The following is a 26,567-nucleotide window of genomic DNA, read 5'->3' as shown; positions in this document are numbered from 1 at the left end:
CTCCTCTAGGTTGCAGGGTTAACCATGAACAGACTGCAAGAGCATGAAGAACCTCCCCAACCCAAAATTCCTTCGGAGAGGCTCCCAGGCACTGTCTTCCAGAGGAGTCACGCAGGGTGCAGTAAGGTGGCACAGAATGGAGCCCCCTCCAGTGTGCACAAGCAGTTCTCGGGCCAAGTGTCTCACCTTTTAGATAAATCTTTGCCTCAGTGACAACCATAATCCTAGAGTGGTTGCTATGTTTCCCTTCATGCAGTGTGGGATTTGATGTCTGCCCCTACTCCACCACCCCCATCCCACCCTACCACCCTAGGAACCCTGAGTTGATACCTTCAGGGAAAAGTTCTGCAGGCTCCTCTTGAAGGGTGTGCTCCGCCCAAACTGTTCTAAGATGGCCCAGGCATCATCCAAGTGCTGTACTGCAACCAGCCCCACTGTGAGAGCAATGCCCTGTGGGCAGAGTCCCCCCTGAGTCTGTGATCTGGATCCTGTAATTCCCCACTCCACCAGCAGGGGGCAGGAACTCACACACAATTGAGGACCTGCAGCTCGGAGCCCAGACACCCAGGAGGTGTCTTGTGGAGTCTGGTGGATGGAGTTGGGGGTGGGGAGAGGAAGAAAGGGAGCTTTTGGGGTTGGTTGTCTCTCGTGCCAGCTCAGCTTTGAGCAGACATGCTCAGGATAGCAGTGAAGATAGATATGTATGAGATGCGAGAGATGCGATTGGGGCTTAGTTTGTGAATGAGTCAGAGTTCATGCTGTGATCAGCCCTCAGGACATTACCAGGATCAGGCCTCAGTGTGTGTTCATGTTCAGGTCTCAGATTGTGAGGAGCACCAGGGCTCAGTGTGTGACCAGGATGAGGGCTCAGATTCTGACTGGAGAACCACGGTATGAGAGTTATAAGGACTCAGTATATGCGCAGATTCAGGAGGTCTCAGTGTCAGCGTCAGGAGCAGGGTTCAGCGTGTGTGTGGTGAGACTAGGGGCTCAGCCTGTGACCTTCAGGGCTCACTATGGGAGCAGGATTAACAGTCGGTGTGCATTCGAGGATCAGGGTTCATTGTGAAACCAGGGAAGGGGCTCATTCTGTGACCAGGGACCAGGCTGAGTATGAACAGGGTCAGGGCTCAGTGTGAGATAGGACCACGGTTCAGTGTGTGATAAGGATCGGAGCTCTGTGTGACGGAAACCAGGGAATCGGTAGGTGACCAGCACAACTCAGTTTATGACCAGGGTCAGTGTGTGACTATGACCAAAGCTGTGGTTTGGGTTAGAGGATGAAAGGAGACTGAGCCCTTACCTCCCCAAACTCCTGCTTTGGCCCTCACCTCCCCCTGCCTGGGCCCTCTCCTCCCCCTGCCTGGGCCCTCTCCTCCCCCTGCCTGTGCCCTCTCCTCCCCCTGCCTGGGGCCTCCCTTCCCCCCTTTGGGGCCTCGCCTCCCTTCCCCCCTTTGGGGCCTCACCTCCCTTTGCTTGGCCCACTGGTGAGATGTCTCCAAGAGGGTTGTGAGATGCGTCCTGACAGTGGTGCTGTTCTCCTCAGCTTGAAGGATTAGCCCGTAGTAGGTGAACAGGAAGGCCTGGTGGGGTTCAACATCCTGTCCTGAGCGGGACCCACCTGACCTGAGCACCTATGACCAGTTCCCTAGGTTTCCTCACTCTGAGGCCACCCTTCCCATCTTGCCCCAGGATGGCCTAAACCCCAGCCTGTGGTGAGGAAGGGAGGTGCTTCTAGTCCAGCTGCCCAGGCCTCGTTCCTTCTCCCTTTGTTCAAGGGCCCTGCTTGTCCATGACAGATCCCATGGGCCTGTGTGGTGAATAGGCTGGGGCCCTTGGGAACAGTGTGTGTGTGTGGGGGGCTACCTTGTCCGGGGTTTGCTCTTGCTGTGTCCTGCCAGACTTGGTGATGGCCCACAGCAACTCCTTGGACCACACATCTGTGTTCAGGAACGGCACCGACTTTCTGGCCATCTGTGAGGCAAGGCAGGCAGGGCTTAGAGGCACTTTCCCAGAGCCGGAAAGCCCTGGCTTCATTAGCCCCTGCTTCTCCTTCCTCTAAGTTTTCAGCACTTTGGCTTGTTGGATGGATCTCAGAGATGGAGAACATGTTTCTCAAGGTACCCCCAAGCTGTGTTCAGGATATCTGAACCCTGGGAGGCTGCAGTGCGGTATCCAGCCATGTTCCCAGTATGGGCTGAGGGCCCAGCATCAGTGAAAGTGGCCCTGAGACAGGGTGGGCCCCATAGACAGGGTTCAGTCTGCTTCTCAGTGTGTTTCCATTGCCTGGCATGGTGCCAGCCTGTGGCAGACGCTCGACTGTTTCTTAATGAAACGAGGGATCAATGCAATGACCCTTCTAAATGCAGGATTCTGGAAGGTTCCATCTGAGCTCAGTAGGATGGCTGTAATTATGTCTAATAGACCTTCATTTCCAACATTCCCAGATGCTGTAAGTCAATGAGCCTGAGGTTTTTGTTCCTAATATTCTTCTGGTGTTAGGTACACACCTTAACATTCAACTCTTAGAAAATACTGATAAACGGTCATGTAAGCTAAGTTGAAAGATACAGTTGAGAGTACAATGTCCCCTGGTCTCTCTTTTTGGAACGGTAATATAGATTCTGTGGCACTGCATGTTGGAAGTATGTCATTTTCTTTTTGATTTTACAGGTTACAATTAAGGGATTACCTTGAGTTCCCGAAAGAGACTGAACTTTGGACTTTTCAACAGTGTTGAGACCTCGGAGAGCTATGAGGACTTTTAGAGTTGGATTAAATGCATTTTGTTCTGATATGGCTACAAGCCCGTGGGGACCAGGAATGGAATGTGGTGGCTTAAAGGATAATGCCCCCCATCGTCTCATATATTGGAACGTGTGGCCCCTAGTTGGTGGAACTATTTTGGGAGGATTAAGAGGTATTGGAGGAGGTGTGTCTCTGGGGGTGAGCTTTGATGTTGCAGAAACCTACAACATTTCCAGTTTACTCTCTGTCTCCTGCTTACGGACTAGATGTGAGCCCTCACCTACTTCTCTGGCACCATGCCTGCCTGCCTGCTGCCATGCTCCTCACTGTGATAGTCCTGGACCTTCTGAAGCTGTGAGCCAGCCCCTAATTACATGTCTTCTTTTATAAGTTGCCTTGGTCCCCGTGTCTTTTCACAGCAATAGAAGAGTAACGACGGCAACTTACAAAAGGGAACATGCTGATGAAGGAGGTCTAAGCTCAACCTGGCTGATATTAAAGAAATGGAAATTAGAGGCCCAGGGAATGGCTCAGTGGCTAAGGGAGCTTACTGGGCAAGCTTGAGGACCTGAGCCCGAATCCCCAGAACCACCTTAAACCCTGTCCCCAACCCAACGCAACGCAACCCAACCCAACCCACCCCACCCCAACCCAACCTAAGAACCACAAACAAATCAAGCACTGTTGCATGCGTCTGTAATCCTAGCAACATGACTATCCTATAAAGAATATTTAAACAAGAAATGAAAATTAATACTTAGCTTGGTCCAAGATTGCAAAAAGACTAGATTCATAATATTATTTCCAACAACTGAGGACCACAGACAATGTCCCATTAAGTTGAAATGGAGCTGGGAGACTTCTATTGCTGCTGTTATCATAGGGTCTTTGCTCCTGTTTTTTTTTTTTTTTTTTTTTTTTTTTTTTGGTGTGTGTGTGTGTATGTCAATGTGGTGATGCTGGAATAGGCATATGTGCCACCAGTCTTGTCAAACCTGACACACACAATTATGGTGTGGTATGTACTCCTTGATCATGATAAATGACTCCTTTGCTGGTTTATGCATCCACTCCTTTGATCATTACTTGAGTATATTTCCTGCATGCATATATATATATATATATATATGCATATATATATATCCCTCACTCTGCACTCTGCAACAGTGTCAGCAGGCAGCAGCCCCATACAGCTTGTGAGTACCCTCTCTTACTTTCATCAAGGCTCTGTTTGCACAGCCCTGAAAATGCCCAACAGATCTGCAACACAAAAGAAGTGTTTTTTGGTAGCAGGGTGATTGAATTGACAGCTTTTCATATGTGTATGTGTGAACATTTTGGCAGCACCAATTAAAAAACAATATTGACACAAATTAAAACCCAAAATAAATTTGTTTAAGCAACTAAACTTCTAGGGATTTATCATAAAATAGTTCTAAATGAGAGAAACCGTGAACCCAAGGGGGAGTATCTTGCAAGGCAGATGACCATCTTAGAGCGCCCCCTGTAGGTAGGATTGTTTGTCATTCCCTAGTCTTCGTCTTCCATCCCTGAGTTGGAGACTGTTCTCATCAGATGGCAGAACCTGATAAAAGCTTGCTTGCCCTGGCTGGGCCCTGCTCTTGGTCCGTTCTCTGCTTTCTAGGATACAGAACAGATGCCAGGTTAATCCCAGAGTACTATGACTACTGGGAAGCCTCCAGGTTACCCAGAAGCAGCAGGCTCTGTGTGTGTGTGTGGGGGGGGCAGGGCAGGGGTCCTGTCTTCTCACCCAGTCCCTTCTGTCTGCTCACTGATGAGTACGGGAGCCTCGTGTCTGCAATGCGAATGTCAAAACTCTGAAAATGAAACATTCTCCCCCAGATAGCTCTGCAGTCTCCTGTGTGTGTGTGGCCCAGACTGACCCAAGCTGATGTGGCATGGATGGCAGGACTTGTGCATACCTGTCTTTGCAGCACAGGCAGGGGGTCAGTGTTTCTGTCTGTGCATCCAGGGACTATATAAGGCAGGCATTACTTCACTTAGAAAAATCAGAATATTTGAAACTTTGAAGCCTATCTATTCCCAATGGATACATGTTGTATTATGTATATTATATAATATATGTATGTTATATAACACACATATATGCATGTAACTCCTATCTGTGTATGTAACACATATATGTATGTAACATATATGTGCATATCTACGTATATAACATATATACAACACACACACACACACACACACACACACACGGGCCGCAGAGATGGCTTAGTGGTTAAGATCACTGGCTGCCCTTCTAGAGGAACTGAGCTTAGTTCCCAGCACCCACATGGTGGCTCACAACCATGTGTAACTCCAGTTCCAGGAGATCCATTCTCGCTTTCTGCAGGCACTGCACACACATGGCACACACACATACACAACTTGAGGGAGTCAGTTCCTGTCTTCATGTGGGTCCTGAGATTGAACTCAGGTCATCAGGGTTGGTGTAAGCTCTTGGAGATTTGTTACCGTTTAAAACCTTCAGGCATAGTTAACGTACAGTGTTGTTCACAGCATTGAGTGCAAGAGACTTGGGCACACACTAGAACTGCGAGCTTCATGTATCTTCTAGTTCCTGGAATCTGCCCAGAGCTCCCGAGACTCACCACCAGCATGACCCTTTCTGCTTATAAGTTAGTGTCGACTTTTCTGGAATTGTCTGTAGGGTCCATCAGTGTGTGCTTTTTTTTCACTGAGTATCTCTGAGATCCATCCAACCTGCTGCCTGCATCAAACTTCATTTTATTTTTTAATATGGAATTTTAAAAAAAAATTGGTTTGTGTTTGGGAGGCTTCCCCTTGTCTGGCTTCCTAAGGAGGACATCGGGTTGTGGGTTCAAACCTCTAGCTCTGCCAGCTCTACTTGTCTCCAGTTTGAGGTTAGAGCAAGGATGGCTGCTTGGCGCTTTTTGCAGGGGTGTGTGAGAGTCCACAGAGCAACTCCCCAGGATTCTTCAGGGTCACACAAGTCCACCGTATTCCTTCAGGTAGAACTGGGCGTTTTCTCTGCTGGAAGCAAATCTCAGGACAACCCTAACAAGCCAACTGCTGTCTTGACTAGACAGGCCAGACCTCGCCTGCTCTTAGTCACTGCCAGATGACTGGTGACACCTATCGCCTGAGGATGGGGTGCTTCAGTCACCTCTCCCCAGGACTGGAGGTGGATTTCAGACCCGCTTTCTTGTGTCCATTTGCTAGGCAGCTAATGAACAAATCTGTTAACTCTTGCAAGCATGTCCTTCAGCGACTGGGCTGGGCTGGGCTTAGAACGGGACGGTTCCAAGTTGCCGTTCTCTCAAGGACTACTGAGACCTTCAGCTTCTTCTTGCTTCAGTTCTGACAATCTGAGTTTTGCAAGCAATCCTTTAATACTGAGAATGTTAGTGCAGTTGACAATTATTCTGTGCTGAAAGAGACATTCTCCCTCTTAATCAGTACGGTGACCCCTTGTGATGAACTTTGTTTCCTTTCTTTGTATTTGCTGTGTAGATCAGGCTGCTCTCACACTTAGGGCATGTCTCCTGCCTCTGCATCGAGTGCATTTTTTCCTCCTTTCTATTTATGTTGGGCTTAGTTCGTTCTTCCTCGGTAGCTTCTGACAATGAAGTTTCATATCCTTACTAATATAAAAAAAGTGCTTTTTGTACCTCAGGAGGTTCAAATACATTTTCATTAACACTCACTTAAAAATATTAAAAAATATTTTTCTAATTTTTCCTTCAGATGTCTTTTTCCCTACATTTCACTGAGAAGTGACTTGTTTAATCTCCAAGCATTTGTTTGGAGTGTTTTCAGATATATTTTGTAACACTGACCTCTAATTTAACTTTTGGTCCTAGAAGTCTTCTGTTTGGTTTTAGTCCTCCTAAATTGGTTGGATGTTGATACACAGCCGAGAGGCGCTAGTCCTGTTCATTGTAGCGAGAATCGCCGCCAATCACATGAACGTGGCTAGTGATGCCTCTGGTCCTCTGGCCCTCAGTATCACATGAATGTGGCTAGTGATGCCTCTGGTCCTCCAGTCCTCAGTATCAGATGAACGTGGCTAGTGATGCCTCTGGTCCTCCAGTCCTCAGTATCAGATGAACGTGGCTAGTGATGCCTCTGGTCCTCCAGTCCTCAGTATCACATGAATGTGGCTAGTGATGCCTCTGGTCCTCCAGTCCTCAGTATCACATGAATGTGGCTAGTGATGCCTCTGGTCCTCCAGTCCTCAGTATCAGATGAACGTGGCTAGTGATGCCTCTGGTCCTCCAGTCCTCAGTATCACATGAATGTGGCTAGTGATGCCTCTGGTCCTCCAGTCCTCAGTATCACATGAATGTGGCTAGTGATGCCTCTGGTCCTCCAGTCCTCAGTATCAGATGAATGTGGCTAGTGATGCCTCTGGTCCTCCAGTCCGCAGTGACTTATTTCTTGCTACTCTGTTTCACCTCTCCAACCCACTCCTGCTTCTCTGCCTGTTGCCTGCCACAGTGCTGACACCCAACACTGAGTAGGGCCCCTTGGGTTCCACACTGGACAAGACTTTCACAACTTTCACCTCTCAACCCATTTCACAGATGAGCAAACTAAGCGACAGAGAGGCAAAGGAAGTCAGTCCAGGGCACAGTTGTGAGTAGTTGACCTTGGACTGCAAACCAGTACAAGCCTCTCACTTGGGAGAAGGTCAGAGGTGGGCCTGCCATGAGACTGCTTCTGGGGTTCTCAAATCTTCAGTCCACCCAAGCTTGTCTCCCTTCTTCCCAGGTCTTAACTCTGGCCCCTGTGTCTTTTCTAGTCCCCCATGTTGAGTGGCAGGAACTTGTCTATGTTGGGCATTTACTCTGTGCCAAGTGTCTGAAGACCAAGATCAAATCCTGGCTCCCCTGGTGACCTTGGTCAAGCCACCTCCTGCCCCTATGCTGTGTGCTTATCTGTAAGTGGAGACTCTCTGTCTACCCTCCTGCTGTCTGTATTTCCCCCTTCAGTTCCTTCATTCTCTCCACCTTTCCTGTTTCCCTTTTCCTCAAAGGCCACAATAGGGGCTCCGGTGTAAGCTTGCTGTCTCACTTGCTGAGGTCCCTCAGAAATTCTGGGGTGATGGGCTTCCTCTGTACCTGGGAAAGCAAATCTTTCCAGCTCGCTCTGTCTTCTTCCTTGAGAAGCTCCTCTGTGGGAAAAGAGGGTAGGTTACAGGCCAGGTCTTGCACATTCCCCAGACCCCATCTGCTCCTGCCCGGTGGGACCCACAGGGATATGGTAGGGCAGCCTCCAGTGGAAGAACATGATCTGGAATGGGGATCAGGGTCTAGAGAGCTGGGCTGGAATCCTAGTACTGCCTGCATGCCGTGTCCAGGCAAGCTGTTTGCCTTCTTTGGACCTTGTTCCCCACTGGTAAATGGAGGGGCCCTTTGAAGCATGGCCTTTTGGGATATGCTGTGGTCCCTTCAGGTATGGAAAAGTCAGGCTGCGAAGGGACACTTGGTGAGGCTGAAGGCCTTTTGGGAAGATTAGGAATTCAACCATGTAAGGAGGGCTTGCTTTGGGCATCCCTCTGCATTGAAAGCCCCCCCCCCCCCATCCAGCCTGTCAGTTTGGAAAAGGGTGGGGGAGGCTGAGTTAAGCCAGATCCTGCCTCGTCTCAGGCTTAAGCACAAACTTTCCAGAATATCTTTGGACCTCCCACTTCTTCTTCCTGCCTGACCTTGTTGGCTGCTGACCTGCAGCTCCCAAGGCCTGACTAGACGTGGCTTATACTGCCTGCCTCCTATTGGAAGCCCTCTATAGCAGCCTTCTGGCAAGCTGGCCCTATTACAGCCAGCGCCTTCGAGATTGGTCATTTTAAAGGATAGCACATGCATGTGAAAAGAGTGAATGAATGAAGTGAAAGAATGAAGTAGGCAGAAAGCCCAGGGTCTGAAGTAAGGCAATCTCCATGACTCTGGCTATCAAAGCTACTTCTTTGAGCTGGGATTCTCATCTGCCTTGTGTGTCCAAGGGAGAGCAATGCCAGTATAGGGAGGTGTCAGGGCAGAGTGACAATCTCATCTCACAGGTCTGTGCCAACTCCTGGACCAACAACAATGTGACTCTATCAGACAGTGGCACAGAGGTCCTTTCCCCTTCCATGGGAAGGTCTGTAGAATGGCCAGGGCTACTGAGGGCTTGTGAGGCATGGAGCTCAGAGCTGTTGAGAGGGCTGGTTGAACTGTGGGGGCTTAGGGATTCAGCCTACATGACCCATGTGTAACTATAGCCATGGGTAGAGGGTGGTCCCAGAGGCCATTCATGCCCTCCTTCTATTGCCTGTCTCTTGATCCATGCTATGGCGGCACATACCTTGAGAGATTAGGACGCCCATCACATACAACAGGCTGCGGTGTGGGAAGACACCCGTCAGGAGCTCCGTCTCCAAGTGCTTGGCCACTGCCGGCCATGAGTGCCGACAGAGGGCCAGCAACACATTGCTGGCGGCATCTTGATATATATCATTCAGTTCCTGGGTGGGGGAAGAAGGGTGCTGGTCAAGGTGGGTGGGGACAGACGGAACAGGGCGAGAGTGGCATGTACCAAGCCGGGCAACTCCACATGTACTGCCTTTACCAAGCCTCTTTTGGGTAGAAGACAGGCTAAGGGAACCTGAGATGGGCTGCCTCCTGATGCTGGGCTTTCTAGAGCCCAGAACACAAGTGCTGTCTTTGCTCCCCAGCCTTTGCTACCACACTGTTCCTGCCTGGAGCGCCAATCTCTCTTGCTTCAGTTAAATCCATGTCCATTTGTAAGCCCCCTCCCCAACCTGCTTTCAGGACACCCATTCATAGGGCCTCTAGCTAACTGTCACCTGTCCCATGGAGCCCAGGCAGCTTACTTAGTACATCAATCACCCACCCCCAATTCTTTGTCACCATGAGTTCTGAGCAGAGCCCACATTTCCACCTTAAGACCTCAGCCTGGACAGCCATTGTTTATAAAGCTCCACAGCAGAGTCTAGTCAAGCAGCTCCCCATCTGCCAGCATGAGGGTCATCCCCAGACAGCTAGGAGCCCAGTGCCTGCAGCTCAGCCGGGTGCCATGTGCTTCTCAGCGGCTGTGCTATGTTTTGCCAAACCTGTTCCCACCCACTCTGGGTGCTGTCGGGTGGGGTTGGAGAGAGGTGGATCCAGCAGGGTACAGCTGCCTGCTCAAATCTAATGGTTTGGCAGCATCAGTGAGGATAGATGTCTGAGGCCCCTCCCCCTCCTGCTCTCCCTGTGATGCAGGAAAACTGTCATATGAAATCCATCTAGCACTTACAGCCTATTATAGGCACGGTTGTTAGGGCCTCTTGTTAACACACTGGATTGAATCTGATTTTGCAATTAAAAACAAACAAGCAAACAAACAAAAACCCACCCACCCCAAAACATCACAGAAGTCCCTCATCTAAAACTATATTTAGGAGATTAAAAAGAGGGAGGAGCAACAGTAATCATGTTCTGAAAGCCAGGAACTGAAGGACAAGGGAACTGAAAACCTAAGGCTATGCCAGCCGCAGGGAGCACTGAGATCTGGACCCCTCAGTTAGCACCAACCCCTGCATCTGGAGGGACCCGTGGTCTCGGCTCCCTAACCTTTAGAACTACAGTGGCAGTGATGGAGCCGGAGGGCAAGCCACACTGGGCAGAGCTCTGGGCATGACAGGGAGGAAAACCACACAACCTGCTACAACCCAGTACAACCCAGAAACAACTGACTGGAGAAAGCTAGAGGCTGGACACACATCAGGCCGAGGGAATCCGCTCAGTTGATACAGTACTCACTGTGGAATGTGCAAGGACCTGAGTTCAACTCACAGGACCCATATAAAAGCAGGGTATGGTGATGCATGTTTGTAATCCTCATGCTGCGGGGCCAGGGAAGGGTGGATCCTGATGGCTGTCCAGCCTTTCATAATCTGTGAGCTCCATGTCCCAGAGAGGGACAATGTCTCAGGAAACAGTGTCCTCCTGAGGCATGTCACATGAGGGATCTGTGGCCTCCACGTGCATGGGTACAGGTGTGCATACACACATGGCCACGACGAACTTGTACTCACGCTAAACAAAAAGTGAAAGCCGACTGATGTCACTGGAACAAGAAGAGGAGGTGACCTCCCTGGATGCTATAAGCAGTGCATGCTTGCTTTTATCCATGCTCACAGCTCCCTCTTCACACACGGGAGAGCACAAGACCTAGAATTCTCTTACACGTCCTAGCTTGCTCTCTGTTGCTACGATAAACACCATGGCCAAAGCCCTTGGGGAGGAAAGGGTTAATTACAGCCCGCCTTGTAACAAAAGCCAAAGCAGGAACTCAAGGCAAGCGCTTGAAGCAGAAACTGGAAGAACACTGCTTACTGGCTCTCTCCTCGCTTCACAGCAGTTGCCGCCTTATTTATCTAGCCCAGGCTCAGTTGCCTAGGGATGGTACTGCCCCAAGTGGGCTAGGCCCTCCTCCACCAACAGACAAGCACGAAGCCCAGACGGATAGAGGCAGCTTCTTAGCTGATAGAAGTGGTGTCTTCCCAGATGTGTCAGGTTAACAGCAGGGATGAACCGTCACATTCCCCAAGGCAGGCTGCAGAAATCCCTGTCTTTCTCTGCCTGTGTGTCTTGGAGCAGGTCAGAGACCTTCAGACCTGCCCTCTCCCATGGTGGGTCATATGACCTCTTTATTCCAGGGAGTTCCTGCCCTATGCCCTGGAGGGAGGAATGTTGCTCACAGCGGAAGCCACCTGAGCACATAGTCCTTGATTGAATCCCCCTAGTCAGGTCACTTACAGGCATTAGAGTCCGCACAGGAACCAGAAAGGTCAGGTTTCAGAGATTCCTTGACAGCTTAACCCCGAGAAGTTTCTGGAAACTGGGAGTACCTGAAGAGGGCAGGGATGCTCCCTTCCTCCCCCACACATCCTTCTGAGCACATTTTCATTTGTATGCTTTGCAACAACTGAATATGCTCATCTTCCCCTGAGTTCCCTTAGCTGCTTGAGATAGTTAAGTGAAGACAGGGAGGTGGTTGTGGGTGTCCTGGTCTGTGGTTGTTGGTCAGGGGAATGGCTATGACAGCTGGTGCGGTGACAGTGTCTAAAGGGGTCAGGCAGCCTGGGGACTGAGCCCAGCGTGGCCGAGGTGGAGGCCACCAACAGGGAGAGTGTCAGAGCCTCCTTGGTTTGGGGGATGCCCTGCTGGTGCCCACAGCCTCAGAGCTCTGGATGTTGGAACCACCCACACACCTCCAAGGTCATGGGCTCCTGCAGTGCCTGAGGTGGGAAAGTGAAGACAAGATGCTGGTTTCCCCTAACACCCAGAAGGGGAATGAAGGAGGACGACTCTGTGAACAAAATCAAGATCTCTTGAAAATTAGACTTCTGAAGAGGTGACACGTTAGAGTCTGCCAGTGTGTGACTGTGAATGAGAAGTGTCACAGTAATGGGGAGGGAGGGGCGGCGGCGGCGGAGTTTTATTCCAAAGAGGAAGAGAGAGGAGCAGCAGGACTCCTGAGAGAGGTGACAGAGAAAGACAAGCTGTACAGGGAACAGGAATAAAACTAAGCCCCAGCCCTGGCTCCCCCGCAGCCCCAGACTGGGGTGGGATGGGGTGAGGGCAAAGCCTCATTTACATGTGTTATAAAATCAGAGAAATAAAGATCAGGAGGGGTGTTGGAGGCTGGGGAGAAGGCTCAACAGTTAAGACACATACTGTTCTTGCTGAGGACCCAAGTTCAGTTCCCAGCGTTCATGTTGGGCAGCTCACAGTCACCTGCAACTCTACCTTTAGGGATCCTCTTTGGGTGCTTGCACACACACACACACACACACACACACACACATACTTAAAAATGAAAACAAATCTTCACAAATTCTTAGTGTGAACATGTGCACAGCACGTGGGCACACGTGCCTAGGTATGCATGTAGGGGTCAGAGGACAGTTTTGTGGAGCTGGCTTTCTGTTATCATCTCTATGTGGGTTCCAGGAATACAACTCAGAGATCTCTAAGTTTGCATCAAGGCAGCTCACCAGACCAGTTTTGTTTATTCTATTTTACTGTTAAAAAAAGCTTTTATATTTTCCACCCCCCTCTGTCTAATATTATTTACAAGTTGTTCTTTTTGCTTAGCTTTTCATCTCTTGCTCTCTCCCTCTTCCTCACCTTCTTCCTTTTCCCCTTTCCTGTCCCCTTATTTCATTTTATATATGTGAGTGCACTGTAGCTGTCTTCAGGCACAGATCACATTACAGATGGTTGTGAGCCACTATGTGGTTGCTGGGAATTGAACTCAGGACCTCTGGAAGAGCAGTCAGTGCCCTTAACTGCGGGGCCATCTCTTCAGCCTTATTTCATTTATTATTATTATTATTATTATTATTATTATTATTATTACTATTAGTATTATATATACACATTATTGCTTAGTTTAACCATTGTACCTTGACAGCTTAGTCTACCTACATCATTTTTGCCATTTTCTTTTCTGCGGTTACTGGTGGCATAGCAGTTAGCTTTAATTGAGTTTAATTATGTTTCATTATCTGCTTTGGTTTGGTGTAGCTGTTGCTATAGTAGTTAGTTTTCTCTTTTCTGAGTAGTGCTTGGGAATTAACCCTCAAAAAGAAAGGCTAGGAAGACTCCAGAAAAAAGTTGGAAGAAGCAAATACCTCAATAGATGAGCAAACCACACAGCTCAGGAACACAAGACACATGAAAAAGCAAGGCAGTGTCGCTCCTGCAAACGACCATGACTCTTCAGCTACCAAGTCAAAGATATGGGGAGGGCTGATAGGCCAATGTAGTAACAAAATGATACGAAGTGACAGTAAAGTGGATTGAAACTAGCAGATAAAGAAGTAGAAAGAAGGGCTGGTAAGATGGCTCAGCGGGTACAAACACTGACTGCTCTTCCAAAGGTCCTGAGTTCAAATCCCAGCAACCACATGGTGGCTCAAAACCACCTGTTAACGGGATCTGACTCCCTCTTCTGGTGCGTCTGAAGACAGCTACAATGTACTTATGTATAATAATAAATAAATCTTTGGGCTGGAGCGAAGGGACCAGGGGCTGAAGGAGTGGGGCTGACCAGAGAGAGCAGAAGTCCTAAAAATTGCTACAGTGTACTCATATACATAAAATAAATTGAAAAAAAAAGTAGAAAGACACCACAGAACCTGGGCAGGAGAGCCAGCAACACCGAGGAGCTCCATAAGAAAACTGAATGTCTGAAAACGACCAACAGAACAACAGTTGAACAGAAATGCTGGAAATGAAACACTCAGTATGTCAAACAGAGAACGCTGGATATGAAGAACCACCAATACGGGAGGCCAAGTCAGAAAAAGAAAACTAGGAATTTAACATGAGGTTAAGATTTTTTTTTCTTTGAGACAGGGTTTCTCTGTATAACAGAGCCCTGGATGTCCTGGAATTCACTCTATAGACCAGGCTGGTGTTAAACTCACAAAGATCTGGCAGCCTCTGCCTCTGAGTGCTGGGATTAAAGGATTCCATGTGCCTGTGGAAGAGATCTTATATTCAGAGATCAATAAAAGAAGCAAAAAGCATGGTCATAAGTTGTAGGAATTCTGAGGGATAACTACAAAACCAAATATGAGAGCCAATTGGTAGGGAAAGGGGCTAGAATACAAATGGAAGGCCCAGGAAACCTATTCGGTGAGAAGTATCATGGAAAACCTCCAAAGAAAGGGAGAGAGGGCATCCGAGAACAGGAGTAATTTAGAACTCCAAACAGACATGCCCAGGGAAGAATCACTCAGTGCATTCATAGATAAAAAGCCAGGACTGTGGAATAAAGACACAGGGCTGAATATTCAAAAAGAAAATGTTAACTCAAAGTCCATCTGATTAGACTGACACCAAACTTCTCAGGGCAGAAGCTGCAAGCCCTCTTCAAGAGGAATGAGTTTATAACTCAGATGCCACGCTCACCAACCTTCCCTTAAAAATTAATGGGGAAATAAAGACTATTGAGAACCAGAGTAAGAAAGCTACAGAGTTTTCTCCAAAACAACCCCCACGGAGAGTTTACAGGACAAGTCAGTCTGTACATGAAAACCTGAAATAAATGCATGGCACGTTGTCAGAGCATAACAGAACAAAACTAGAAGTTAAACATCAAGAGAAACTACAGAGACCATACAAACATACATTTGGCTAAATGGTACACTCTAGATGTGAGGTGCTGAAGAAATTAAAAAAAAAAAGATTCCTAGAAATCAAATGAAAATGAAAACATAGCTTGCCAGGAATGCAGAAAGGTGGTTCTAAAACGGAAGTCCATGGGCAAGTACTTACATTAAAACATCATCACCATCATCATCATCACCATCATCATCATCTTCCTCCATCACAACTACCACCACCAACACTACCACCAGAAAGAGAACTAACTCAAATAAAAAGTTCAACGATATATCTCAAGGTTTTAGAGAACAAGAGTAAGCTACTAGATGGGATGGAACTGAGCAATAAAGATGGGGAGGAAGTAAGTGACACGGGGACTATAAAGATAACAGAGAAACCCTGTGATTGGTGAGCTGGTTTTCTGAAAAGATACAGTGTTGCAAACTCTTTGTAGGGGGCACCTGCAGTGGTAAACACTCAGTGTTGTTCCTTCAGGGGGAAAGCATGGAAAACTGTTGTCAGCCCAGCAGTCTGGATGTAAAGATATACTTTCCAGCCTGGTGACATTTTGCACAATCCCTGTGGCAGCAGACTTTCTGTCACCAGACCCTCCTCCAGACCCATCTCATTATCAGCTTGCATTTGTGAGTTAATCCGAAGAATTTATCTTTACCGAAGATGTGCAGGTACTTGAACAAAAGAGTTTCAATGTAGTCAGATGTGATTTGGATTTAGCTTACTTTGTTCCTCAGAGAGATTTTAGGTAAGCTTTGTTGTTCATGTGGAATTGAGTTGATCATCACAAAACGGTTTTCTTTTCAATCAGATTGTGCTGTCCTTTAATAACCCTAAAATAAACAACATGGGGGTCAGACTCCTGACCTTTGAATGAGCGCCAGATACTAAGTCCTGTTGACCTGAACTGCCTTCTTGCCTCCCACTGCTTACTACTCTGCTGCCATGAAGGTTGCAGAGACCCCTGAAACTCTTAGCAAAACTAACCAAAAGAAGGAGAGAAGAAACAATTCAAGAGTTAGAGATAAAGTGGGGGCAGGGGACATTATAACCAACACCAATGAATTTCAGAGGATCATTAGGGACTACTTTAGAAGACATAGATAAATTCCCAGGAACACGTGACCTGAACAAATTAAATCAAGTGGCCAGAAATAACCCGGACAGATGTAGAATGAGCAGTACAGACAGACAACTTAACAAAGGAATCCCAGATCTCAGTGGGCCTTTAAAGGATTAACACCAGGACTTCTCAAATTGTCCCATTCCATGGAGAGGGAGAATTCCATCCTCATTCTACAAAGCCAGTATTATCCTGATGTCCAAGTTGGTTACCTTTCACATTGTTGTGACACAAAATCTGACAAAGAGAACTCAGTGGGAGCTTAGCTCAGGTTCAGTTTGAGAGGGGATAGTCTTCATGACAGATCTTGTGGGTGGATTCTTAACATCTTGATGTGTTAGAAAGCAGAGAGAACTTGAGATAGTGTAAGTCAAGTCTCTAATTTTCAAGGCCTGCTTTCCAGTGGCTCCCTTTCTGTAACAAAGCCCCACCAGGTTACAAGTGTTCAAACACATGAACCTGTGAGGGACACTTGACACTTAAAACAATACCTCCATCATATAAAAGCATGAACACACACACACAGACACAGAGAGAGAGAGAAAGAGAGAGAGAGACACACACACACACACAGACAGAGACAGAGACAGAGAGGCAAGAGGCAGAGAGAAAAACTTTCAGTAAAATACTATCAGACTGTCTGTGTCACAGAGCTCCATACCCAAATACCATTGGGAGAGAGCTGGTCTCCCAGGAGTGTGGACAAGCCTGTGAGCACAGGTAAGACCACCACTTCTGGTCAAATTCCTGGCCCAAGAGGGAACAGCCCAGAGCCACTGGGACACAGGAACCAAGGAACAGCTGGAGATAGGATCTGTCCGGTTTCCACCTGCTCCTCAGAGCTGGCCCTGTGCTGAAGCTCTCCATACCCAAATTGCTCCCAGAGAGAACTGGTCTCCCAGGAGGACTGACACACACGCTTGCAAGGAGGGACAAACCACAGTCAGAGACAGCAAGACCAGCTAACACCAGAGATAACCAGATGGCAAGAGGCAAGGGCAAGAACATAAGCAACAGAAACCAAGGCTACTTGGCATCATCAGAACCCAGTTCCCCCACCACAGCGAGCCCTGGATACCACATCACACCAGAAAAGCAAGACTCTGATTTAAAATCACATCTCATGATGATGATAGAGGACTTTAAGAAGGACATAAATAACTCCCTTAAAGAAATACAAGAGAACACAGGTAAACAGCTAGAAGCCCTTAAAGAGAAAACACAAAAATCCCTTAAAAATTACAGGAAAACACAACAAAGCAGGTGAAGGAATTGAACAAAACTTTTCAGGATCTAAAAATGGAAATAGAAACAATAAAGAAATCACATAGGGAGACAACCATGGAGATAGAAAACCTAGGAAAGAGATCAGGAGTCATAGATGCAAGCATCATAAATAGAATATAAGAGATAGAAGAGAGAATCTCAGGGGCAGAAGATACCATAGAAAACATTGACACAACAGTCAAAGAAAATGCAAAATGCAAAAAGCTCCTAACACAAAACACCCAGGAAATCCAAGACACAATGAGAAGATCAAACCTAAGGACAATAGGTGTAGAAGAGAATGAAGATTCCCAACTTAAAGGGCCAGTAAATATCTTCAACAAAATTATAGAAGAAAACTTCCCAAACCTAAAAAAGGGATGCCCATGAACATACAAGAGGCCTACAGAACTCCAAATAGATTGAACCAAAAAAGAAATTCCTACTGTCACATAGTAGTCAAAACATCAAATGCACAAAACAAAGAAAGAATATTAAAAGCAGTAAGGGAAAAATGTCAAGTAACATATAAGGGCAGACCTATCAGAATTATACAAGACTTCTCACCAGAGACTATGAAAGTCAGAAGATCATAAGCAGATGTTATACAGACCCTAAGAGAACACAAATGCCAGCCCAGGCTACTATACCCAGCAAAATTCTCAATTACCATAGATGGAGAAACCAAGATATTCTATGACAAAAACAAATTCACACAATATCTTTCCACAAATCCAGCCCTACAAAGGACAATAGATGGAAAACTCCAACACAAGGAGGGAAACTATACCCTTGAAAAAGCAAGAAAGTAATCTTTTCCCAACAAATCCAAAAGAAGATAGCTACACAAACATAAAAATAACATCGAAAATAACATGAAGCAACAATCTCTATTCCTTAATACCTCTTAACATCAATGGACTCAATTCCCCAATAAAAAGACATACAATAACAGACTGGATACATGAAAAGGACCCAGAATTTTGCTGCATACAGGAAATGCACCTCAGTGACAAAGACAGACACTACCTCAGAGTAAATGGCTAGAAACAATTTTCCAAGCAAATGGTCCTAAGAAACAAGCTAAAGTAGCCATTCTAATATGAATAAAATCAACTTTCAATCATAGTTATCAAAAAGGTTAAGGAAGGACACTTCATACTCATCAAAGGAAAAATCTACCAAGAAGAACTCTCAATTCTGAACATCTATGTTCCAAATGCAAGGGCACCCACATTCATAAAAGAAACTTTACTAAAGCTCAAAGCACACATTGCACCTCACACAACAATAGTGGGAGACTTCAACACCCCACTCTCAGCAATGGACAGATCATGGAAGCACAAACTGAACAGAGACACATTGAAACTAACAGAAGTTATGGTTCAAATGGATTTAACAGATATCTATTAAAGATTTCATTTTAAAACAAAAGAATATACTTTCTTCTCAGCACCTCATGGTAATTTCTCCAAAGCTGACCATATAATTGGTCACAAAACAGGCCTCAACAGATACAAGAAGATTGAAATTATCCCATGTATCCTATCAGATCACCAGAGACTAAGGCTGGCCTTCAACAATAACAAAAACAACAGAAAGCCCACATACACATGGGAGCTGAACAACACCATACTCAATGATAACTTGGTCAAGGAAGAAATAAAGAAATTAAAGACTTTTTAGAATTTAATGAAAACAAAGGCACAACATACCCAAACTTATGGGACACAATGAAAGCAGTGCTAAGAGGAAAACTCAGCTCTGTGTGCCTCCACAAAGAAACCAGAGAGAGCACACTCTAGCAGCTTGACAGCACACCTGAAAGCACTAGAACAAAAGAAGCAAATTCACCCAAGAGAAGTAGATGGCAGGAAATAATCAAACTTAGGACTGAAATCAACCAAGTAGAAACAAAAAGAGCTATACAAAGAATCAACAAAACTAGGAGCTGGTTCTTTGAGAAAATCAACAAGATAGATGAACCCTTAGCCAGACTAACCAGAGGAAACAGGGACAGTATCCAAATTAACAAAATCAAAAATGAAAAACAGAGATATAACAACAGAAACTGAGGAAATTAAAAAAAAATCATCAGATCCTACTAAAAAAGCCTATACTCAACACAACTTGAAAATCTGGATGAAATGGACAATTTTCTAGACACATACCAAATACCTAAGTTAAATCAGGATCAGATAAACTATCTAAACAGTCCCATACCCCCTAAAGAAATAGAAGCAGTCATTAAAAGTCTCCCAACCAAAAAAAGTCCAGGACCAGATGTGTTTAGTGCAGAATTCTATCAGACCTTCAAAGAAGACCTAATACCAATACTCTTCAAACTATTCCACAAACTAGAAACAGAAGGAACACTACCCAATTCATTCTAGGAAGCCACAGTTACACTGAGTATTCTCCCTTGGAGATGGAACGGTTTATGTCTAATCAGGAACTTGTCACAATTTCCTCTCATAGAGGACTTCAGAAGAGATTTTTTTTTTCTACTTCTATCATGTTTACTGTTCCAAATAGATTTTAAAACCTGATCGAGTGCATATTATTTTTAGCTTCAGAAGATATCATGTATATTTAAGAGGCATTTAACTATTATAAATTTTGATGACTTAAAAATGTCAATACTGAGTCGTATATTTAAAATCAATTTTATTAGTTTAATAAAAAAAGGAAAAATACTATCAGACCAAATTCAAGAACACATTAATATCATTGTGGTGGTTTGAATGAGAATGGCCTTCATATTTTTATATATTTGAATGCTTGATTCCCAGTTAGTGGACTGTTGGTGTACTGGTTGGTTTTGTGTGTCAACTTGATACAAGGAGTTATCCCAGAGAAAGCCTCCCTTGAGGTAAAGCCTCCATGAGATCCAGCTGTAAGACATTTTCTCAATTAGTGATCAAGGGCAAAGGGCCCATTGTGGGTGGTGCCATCCCTGGGCTGGTAGTCTTGGGTTCCATAAGAAAGCAAGCTGAGCAAGCCAGGGGAAGCAAGCCAGTAAGTAACATCCCTCCATGGCCTCTGCATCAGCTCCTGCTTCCTGACCTGCTTGAGTTCCAGTCCTGACTTCCTTTGGTGTTGAACAGCAATGTGGAAGTGTAAGCTGAATAAATTCTTTCCTCCCCAGCTTGTTTCTGGTCATGATGTTTGTGCAGGAATAAAAGCCCTGACTACGACAGTTGGGAAGGATTAGAAGTGTGCCTTTGGGAGTTCCTGCTTCAACAAGACTCCCGGCTTGGTGTGTTTCTTTTGAGCCATTGATACTCGTCACCCTATTCAGCCCCAGAGAGACCCCAGCGGGACAGGGACCTCTCTCCTCTCGCCCTGACCTGTTGAATTACAGGGATGGAAATGGAGAGGAGCCTGAGGAAAAGAAGGTCCAGCAACAGGCCCAAATTGGGATCCAACTCAAGGGGAGGTCCCAAGGCCTGACACTATTACTGAGGCTATGAAGGGATCACAAAAAAGGGACCTAACAAGCAGCTGAAAGAGTCAGATGCAGATATTTGCACCCAACCAACGGACAGAAGCAGCTGACCCCTGTGATTGAATTAGGAAAAGGCTGAAAGAAGATGAGAAGGGTGATCCTGGAGGAGGATCAGCAGTCTCAATTAATCTGGACTCCTGGGGGCTCCTGCACTAGTGTCCATGTACCTACAAGCACAGAATGGAAGTCTTAAGAAAAAAGAGGAAGCAGTGCTGTGACAGCAGCCTGCCCACAGAGGCCAACTACATAAGCTACTCCACTTCCACACCAGCAGCTCAACAGATCCCCTAGCCTCTCAACTTCTCAATGTGAACCCCTTCTGAAGGGAGAGCTCCTGTCATACTCATAATTCTACTCTTGGAATTTCTTCTAAAATTAAAATATGAATGACTTTTAATCAGTCTTGCATTTAATGAGTACTTTCTTAAAGCTTTTTTTTAGCAATTATTTTAACTTATTTATTTTTGTGTATGGGTGTGTTGATTGCATGTATATATGTACACCACACGTGTGTTGGCTACCTGTGGAGTTCAGACAAGCTATTATCTCCCTTGAAAGTGGAGTTAGGGATGGTTGTGAGCCGCCATGTGGGTGCTACGAACCAAACTCAGGGCCTATGCAAGAACAACAAGTGCTCTCTACAACTAGGCCATTTCTCTAGCCTTAATAAGTATCTTAAACACACATCTGCATTCTGTCTATTGTGCTGAAGTAAAAAAGATCAAAATCACACTTTAGTTCACTTTGTAAATAGGCAAATATCTGTTATTAACCAGAAATAAAACGTATACAAAAAAAACCCAAAAAACAAAACAAAACAACAAACAAACAAAAAAGAAGCGTGGCTTTTGTTGAAGGAGGTGTGTCCTTGATGGAAGAGGTGTTTTGTTGGAGATGAGCTTTGAGGTTTCAAAAGTCAACTGACAGGCCTGACCATGCTGTTGTCTGGAGGAATATGGAAGATTTGGGGACTTGGGCCTGGATACGTGGAGGAACATGTTAAGTGGAGCTTACAGGGCTACAGTAGGAACATGGAAGACAGTGGGTGACGTGCAGTATTGGGGCCCAGCTCAGGAGGTTTTAGAGAAGAATATTATAGACCATTCTTGTGATATTTTGGCAAAGAATGTGGCTGATTTTTGCTCTTGTCTGAAAATATCTGCCAGAGGCTAAATGGAAGAGTTTTGGGTTAATGCCACTGACAGAGGAGATTTCAAGACTTTAGTATTGACTGCATCCTGTGTGCCCTGTGGTTTTTAGTGCCCACTTTTATGGAGATCTACAATGCAAGAGAGTAAACAGGGTAACGAGAAATGGAGAAAGCACAGCTTGCGGAGAAAAAGGGCATAAGGAAATGTGGTGAAGTCCTGAGCTGAAGGAAATAAAATGTGTAAAGATAAGTCTGATGCTAAACGGAATAAAATGAGGGCTAAACTCAGGGCAAGATCCCAGCTAGCTGAACTTTCAGTTTGTGAGAAGGAATTAAAGGAAAGCTGAAGTTGCAAATGAAACCACCAACAAGGAAAGCTGATACAAATGCAACTCAAGGAGCCGCCCAGGCTCCAGCCCCAGCTAGCAGGAGAACTCCATCACTTTGGCCATGTGCTTCTCGTTTCAGAGTAAAGAGTATGGGGAAGGGGCCATGGGATTTTCCTCTCTAGTTAGGGAAAGCTGCTCTAGGCGAGCATGTGTCAGGGAAGTCCTTGCATGGACACCTGGAGAGGCCATTGTGTGAAGCTTTGAAGGTGAAGCCCGGGGTTGTGTTGGAGACCTCAAGATGTTGGAGATGCCAGAGCTCTGGGATGCCTGCCAAGGAGAGCGGCTGACTGGGTCTGGAACCCGCCCAAGAGAGAGAACTGTGTGGTAGTCAACAAAGCTGGAGCAGATTGGATTTGCGAGGAGCCCTTTGCCGTTGGACATGGAGATGCAGAGTGTGGCATTTGCCCGGCTGGCTGTTGGATCTGCTTTGGCCCAGTATCTCCTCACTATGTTCCTTTCCCTCCCGTTTTGGAATTTAATGTATATTCTGTGACATTCTATGTTTGAAGTGTGTGATCTGCTTTACAGAGAGTTCCAGCTAAGAGATTCCTTTGAGTCTCAGGAGAAACGCTGGGCTTTAAACAATGTTGAGACTGTAATAGACAAGGGCGACTCTGGAAGCCGGTCTGAACGCATTTTGCATTATGATATGGCTATAAGCCTGTGGGGGCCAGGGAATGGAGTGTGGTGGTTGGAGTGAGACTAGCTCCCATAGGTTCACATGTTTGCAAGTTTGGTTCCCAGTTGGACTGCTGGGAAGGATTAGGTGGTGAGTTGGAAGAGGTATGTTGCAGGGGGTGGGCTCTGCAGTTTCAAAAGCCTATTCCAGAATCAGTCTCTCTCTCTGCCTGCTGCCTATGGATCTGGATGCAAAGCGCTCAGCTACTTCTCCAGAACCATGCCTGCCTTTCTGCCCCCATGTTCTCTGTCACGATGGTAAGACTAATCCTCTGAACCTGTAAGAAGAAGTCCCCCAATTAGATGCTTTCTTGGGAGACTTTGCTCTCAGTTGCCTTGGTTGTGGTATCTCTTCATAGCAATAGAACCGTAATCAAAAAAAAATCATACACCATAATCAAGTTGGCTTCACTTCAGGGATAGTCTAATATATTGAAATCAAGAAAGTGTCTATTGGATATAAATAAAATGAGGGATGGAAATCACCATGATCATTATCACACGATCATATGAATGGACATGATAACATTCACATCCCTTCATCATAAAAGCTCTGAAGAAGCTAGGCCTAGAGAAGGAGCACACCTCAACATAATACAGACCATACATTCCAATCTACAGTGAACATCCAATAAATGAAGATTTATTGCTGAGGGCACTTCCCCTGAAATCAGGAACAAGATAAATACATTGACTCTTTACACTTGTGTCCCATATAGAGCTTGAAGCACTTGTGAGTGTACAAAGTTAAGATACAGAAACAAGTGACATGAGAAAGAGAGTAAGAGCTCAAATGACCTCTATCCTACTTGCAGAGGACATGATTCTCTATGCCAGTGGTTCTCAACCCTCCTGAAGCTGTGACCCTTTAATACAGTTCCTCAAGTTCTGGTGACCACCCCCCAACCATAAAACTGTCTCATTGCTACTTCATAACTGTAGTTTTGCTACTGTGAGGAACTGTAATGTAAATATCTGATATGCGACCTCTGTGAGAAAGGGTTGTTCGACCCCCAAGAGGGTTGTGACTCACAGGTGGAGAACCACTGCTCTACGCCAAAACCCCTAGAGACACCACTAGAAAACCCTTCAATCTGGCAAACACTTAGCAAAGGAGCAGGATACAAAGATAAACATACAAAAACCAGAGGTTTTCTATATCTCAATAATGCCCTTATACTGATAATACACATGCTAAGAAAGCAAGCAAGCAAGAAGACAAATCTTATTTACAATAGCCTCAAAAGCAGTAATGAGAACCAAACATAAACCTAACAAAGGAAGTAAGAGACTTATCGCATCAAGACTTTAAAACACTGCCTAAGGAATTCCAAGGCACCAGAAGACAGACCTTTCACTGTTAATGGATGGATGGGATTAATAATATGAAAATGGCTACATTACTGAAAGCAGTCCACAGATTCAGTACAGCCCCATGAAAATTTAATGATGTTCTTCACGGAAAGAGAACACATCCTTAAATTAATATGGAATCACAGAATAAGCTGAATACCAAAAGAACCCTAAGCAGGGACAGCAATGGCAGATGTATTCAAACTATACCACAGGGCCACAGAAACAGAACCTAAATCAACCAATGGAATAGAGTAGAGACTCCTGAAATAAATTCACTACAGCCCCTTGATTTACAACAAATATGCCAAAAATATATGTTGGAGAAAAGAATGGCTTCCAACAAATGGCATTGGAAAAAACAGGTCATCCTCATGAGGGAGTCTTAAACTAGATCACTATCTCTCACCCTGAATAAAATTCAATTTATGATGGATCAAAGACCTTCACATAAGACCCGACAACTTGAAACTGCTAGAAGAAGAAAAAATAGGGAAAATACTTCAAGATACGGGCATTGACACACAAACAGAGCTCTCATCTCAAAGGGTTATGATAAAGGATAGCTTATTTTGGAGCCGAATATGAGTGGCTGCAGCTCCAGAACACAGATTTAGTCTTCCCTAAATTCCATGTCCCAGCCAGGTCAAATTTCTTATGAACTTTCTATAGTGACAGAACAAAAGAAAGTCATAGTGGAGGAAAGCCATAGTGGAGGTATTTTCCAAGTAGGTTGGTGGGTAGAGGACAGGCTAAATCGAGATAGAACTCTGCTGTAGGCCTTAGCTGCTATCTGATAACATCTCATCCCTTTGGTTGGTGGAAATCTAGGGTTTTGATAAATTAATACACTCTAAAGGTTTTTTTTTTTAATCTGCTAGAATATCAGGTCTGGCTTTATCTCTTAGTGATGGAGTCTTTGTTCTCATAAGGAGGAGGGCAGGGAATGGCTGTTTAGTAGGCTAAAGATAGCCCAAGATAAACTGCAATTAAGCTCTGGGTTTGCACCGTTCTGTCCTCTCCACATGGCTGAAGTCAGTTAATCAGCTTCTGCAGACACAGCCTCTTTCCAGGAAACCCCGCTCACATAGGCACAGGCAAGGACTTTCTGAAAGGGACTCTAATAGCTCAGGAAACAACTGCAAGAATTGACAAATGGGATTGCATGAAATTAAAAAAGCTTTGGCACAGCAAAAGAAACAATTACCAGGGTGAAAGGTCAGCCCGAGGGATGGGGGGAGAAATCGTTGGTAGCTATTCATCTGACGGGGGATTAATATCGGGAGCATTTAAGGAGCTAAGAAAATTAAACACCGAAAGACAAATCATCCAATAATGAATTGAGCAGGCAGTTCTCAAAAGAAGTAGCACAAATGGTCAACAAGCGTCTGAAAGAAAAAAGTGTAACAACCTTAGCCCTCTGGGAAATACAAGTCAGAACTACATCGAGATTCCCTATCATCCTACAGAGAGTGGCTGTGTTAGAGTTTGCTTAGATGCTGCTGTGATGGAGCACTCATTGACTGAAATCAGTTTAGAGTAGAAACGGGTTTATTTGGCTTATTCGGGAAGTCAGGGCAGGAACTCAAACAAGGAACAGAAGCCAAAACGAGGCAGGCACACTGCTTGCTGCTCCAGTCACTTGCCTTATGTTCAGCTATCTTTCTGCCTAGGGATGGTACTGCCCACAGTGGGCTGGGTTTTCCTACATACATCAGCAGTCCAGCCAATGCCCCAAAGAAACACACTCAGGCCAATTCGAAGGAGAGTTCATTTCCCAGTTGGATTCTAGCCTATGCCAAGTTGACAATAAAACCTATGCAGCACAGGGCACCAACAAGAAGACAGACAAGTCCTGGTGAGGACGGTGGTGGTGGGTGGGATTCATGCAATGTTAGTTGGTGCAATTATACTTGAGCAGCACCTGTGGAAATAAGCCTGACTGCTCCTCAAAGAATTGAAAGGAGATGTGCCGCATGACCCACCTTTACCATCCCTGGGTCTTAAGTCAACCTACCACAGAGACATGCGCATATCCATGTTTATATATGGCACTGTTTGCAACAGCCAAGGTATGGACTTAGCCTTGTTCTCCATCCAAAGATGAATGGATAAAGAACACACAGCCTAAACACACAGCGGGCTTTTATTCAGACACACAAAGGAT

General features: G+C 45.6%; 1 protein-coding gene across 2 annotated transcripts in view; it reads right to left on the bottom strand.

Moving 5' to 3' along the window:
* LOC110311066 (maestro heat-like repeat family member 5) overlaps positions 1–26,567 on the bottom strand; it is a 70,297-nt gene that overhangs the window by 31,450 nt on the left and 12,280 nt on the right. For both annotated transcript variants that reach the window (XM_021184292.3, XM_021184293.3), the window contains exons 5-9: positions 9,100–9,259; positions 7,878–7,930; positions 1,867–1,974; positions 1,467–1,583; positions 331–450 (exon numbers count right to left, since the gene is read on the bottom strand). In XM_021184292.3, coding sequence (XP_021039951.1) covers positions 331–450; positions 1,467–1,583; positions 1,867–1,974; positions 7,878–7,930; positions 9,100–9,259 — 558 coding nt within the window. The remainder of the gene's footprint in view (positions 1–330; positions 451–1,466; positions 1,584–1,866; positions 1,975–7,877; positions 7,931–9,099; positions 9,260–26,567) is intronic.

This window comes from Mus caroli, unplaced genomic scaffold (assembly GCF_978045245.1).
Source record: "Mus caroli unplaced genomic scaffold, Mus_caroli_1 scaffold_16, whole genome shotgun sequence".
Classification (NCBI taxonomy): domain Eukaryota; kingdom Metazoa; phylum Chordata; class Mammalia; order Rodentia; family Muridae; genus Mus; species Mus caroli.
Note: the sequence above shows the minus strand (reverse complement) of the source record. Positions and strands in the feature narration are given on the sequence as shown.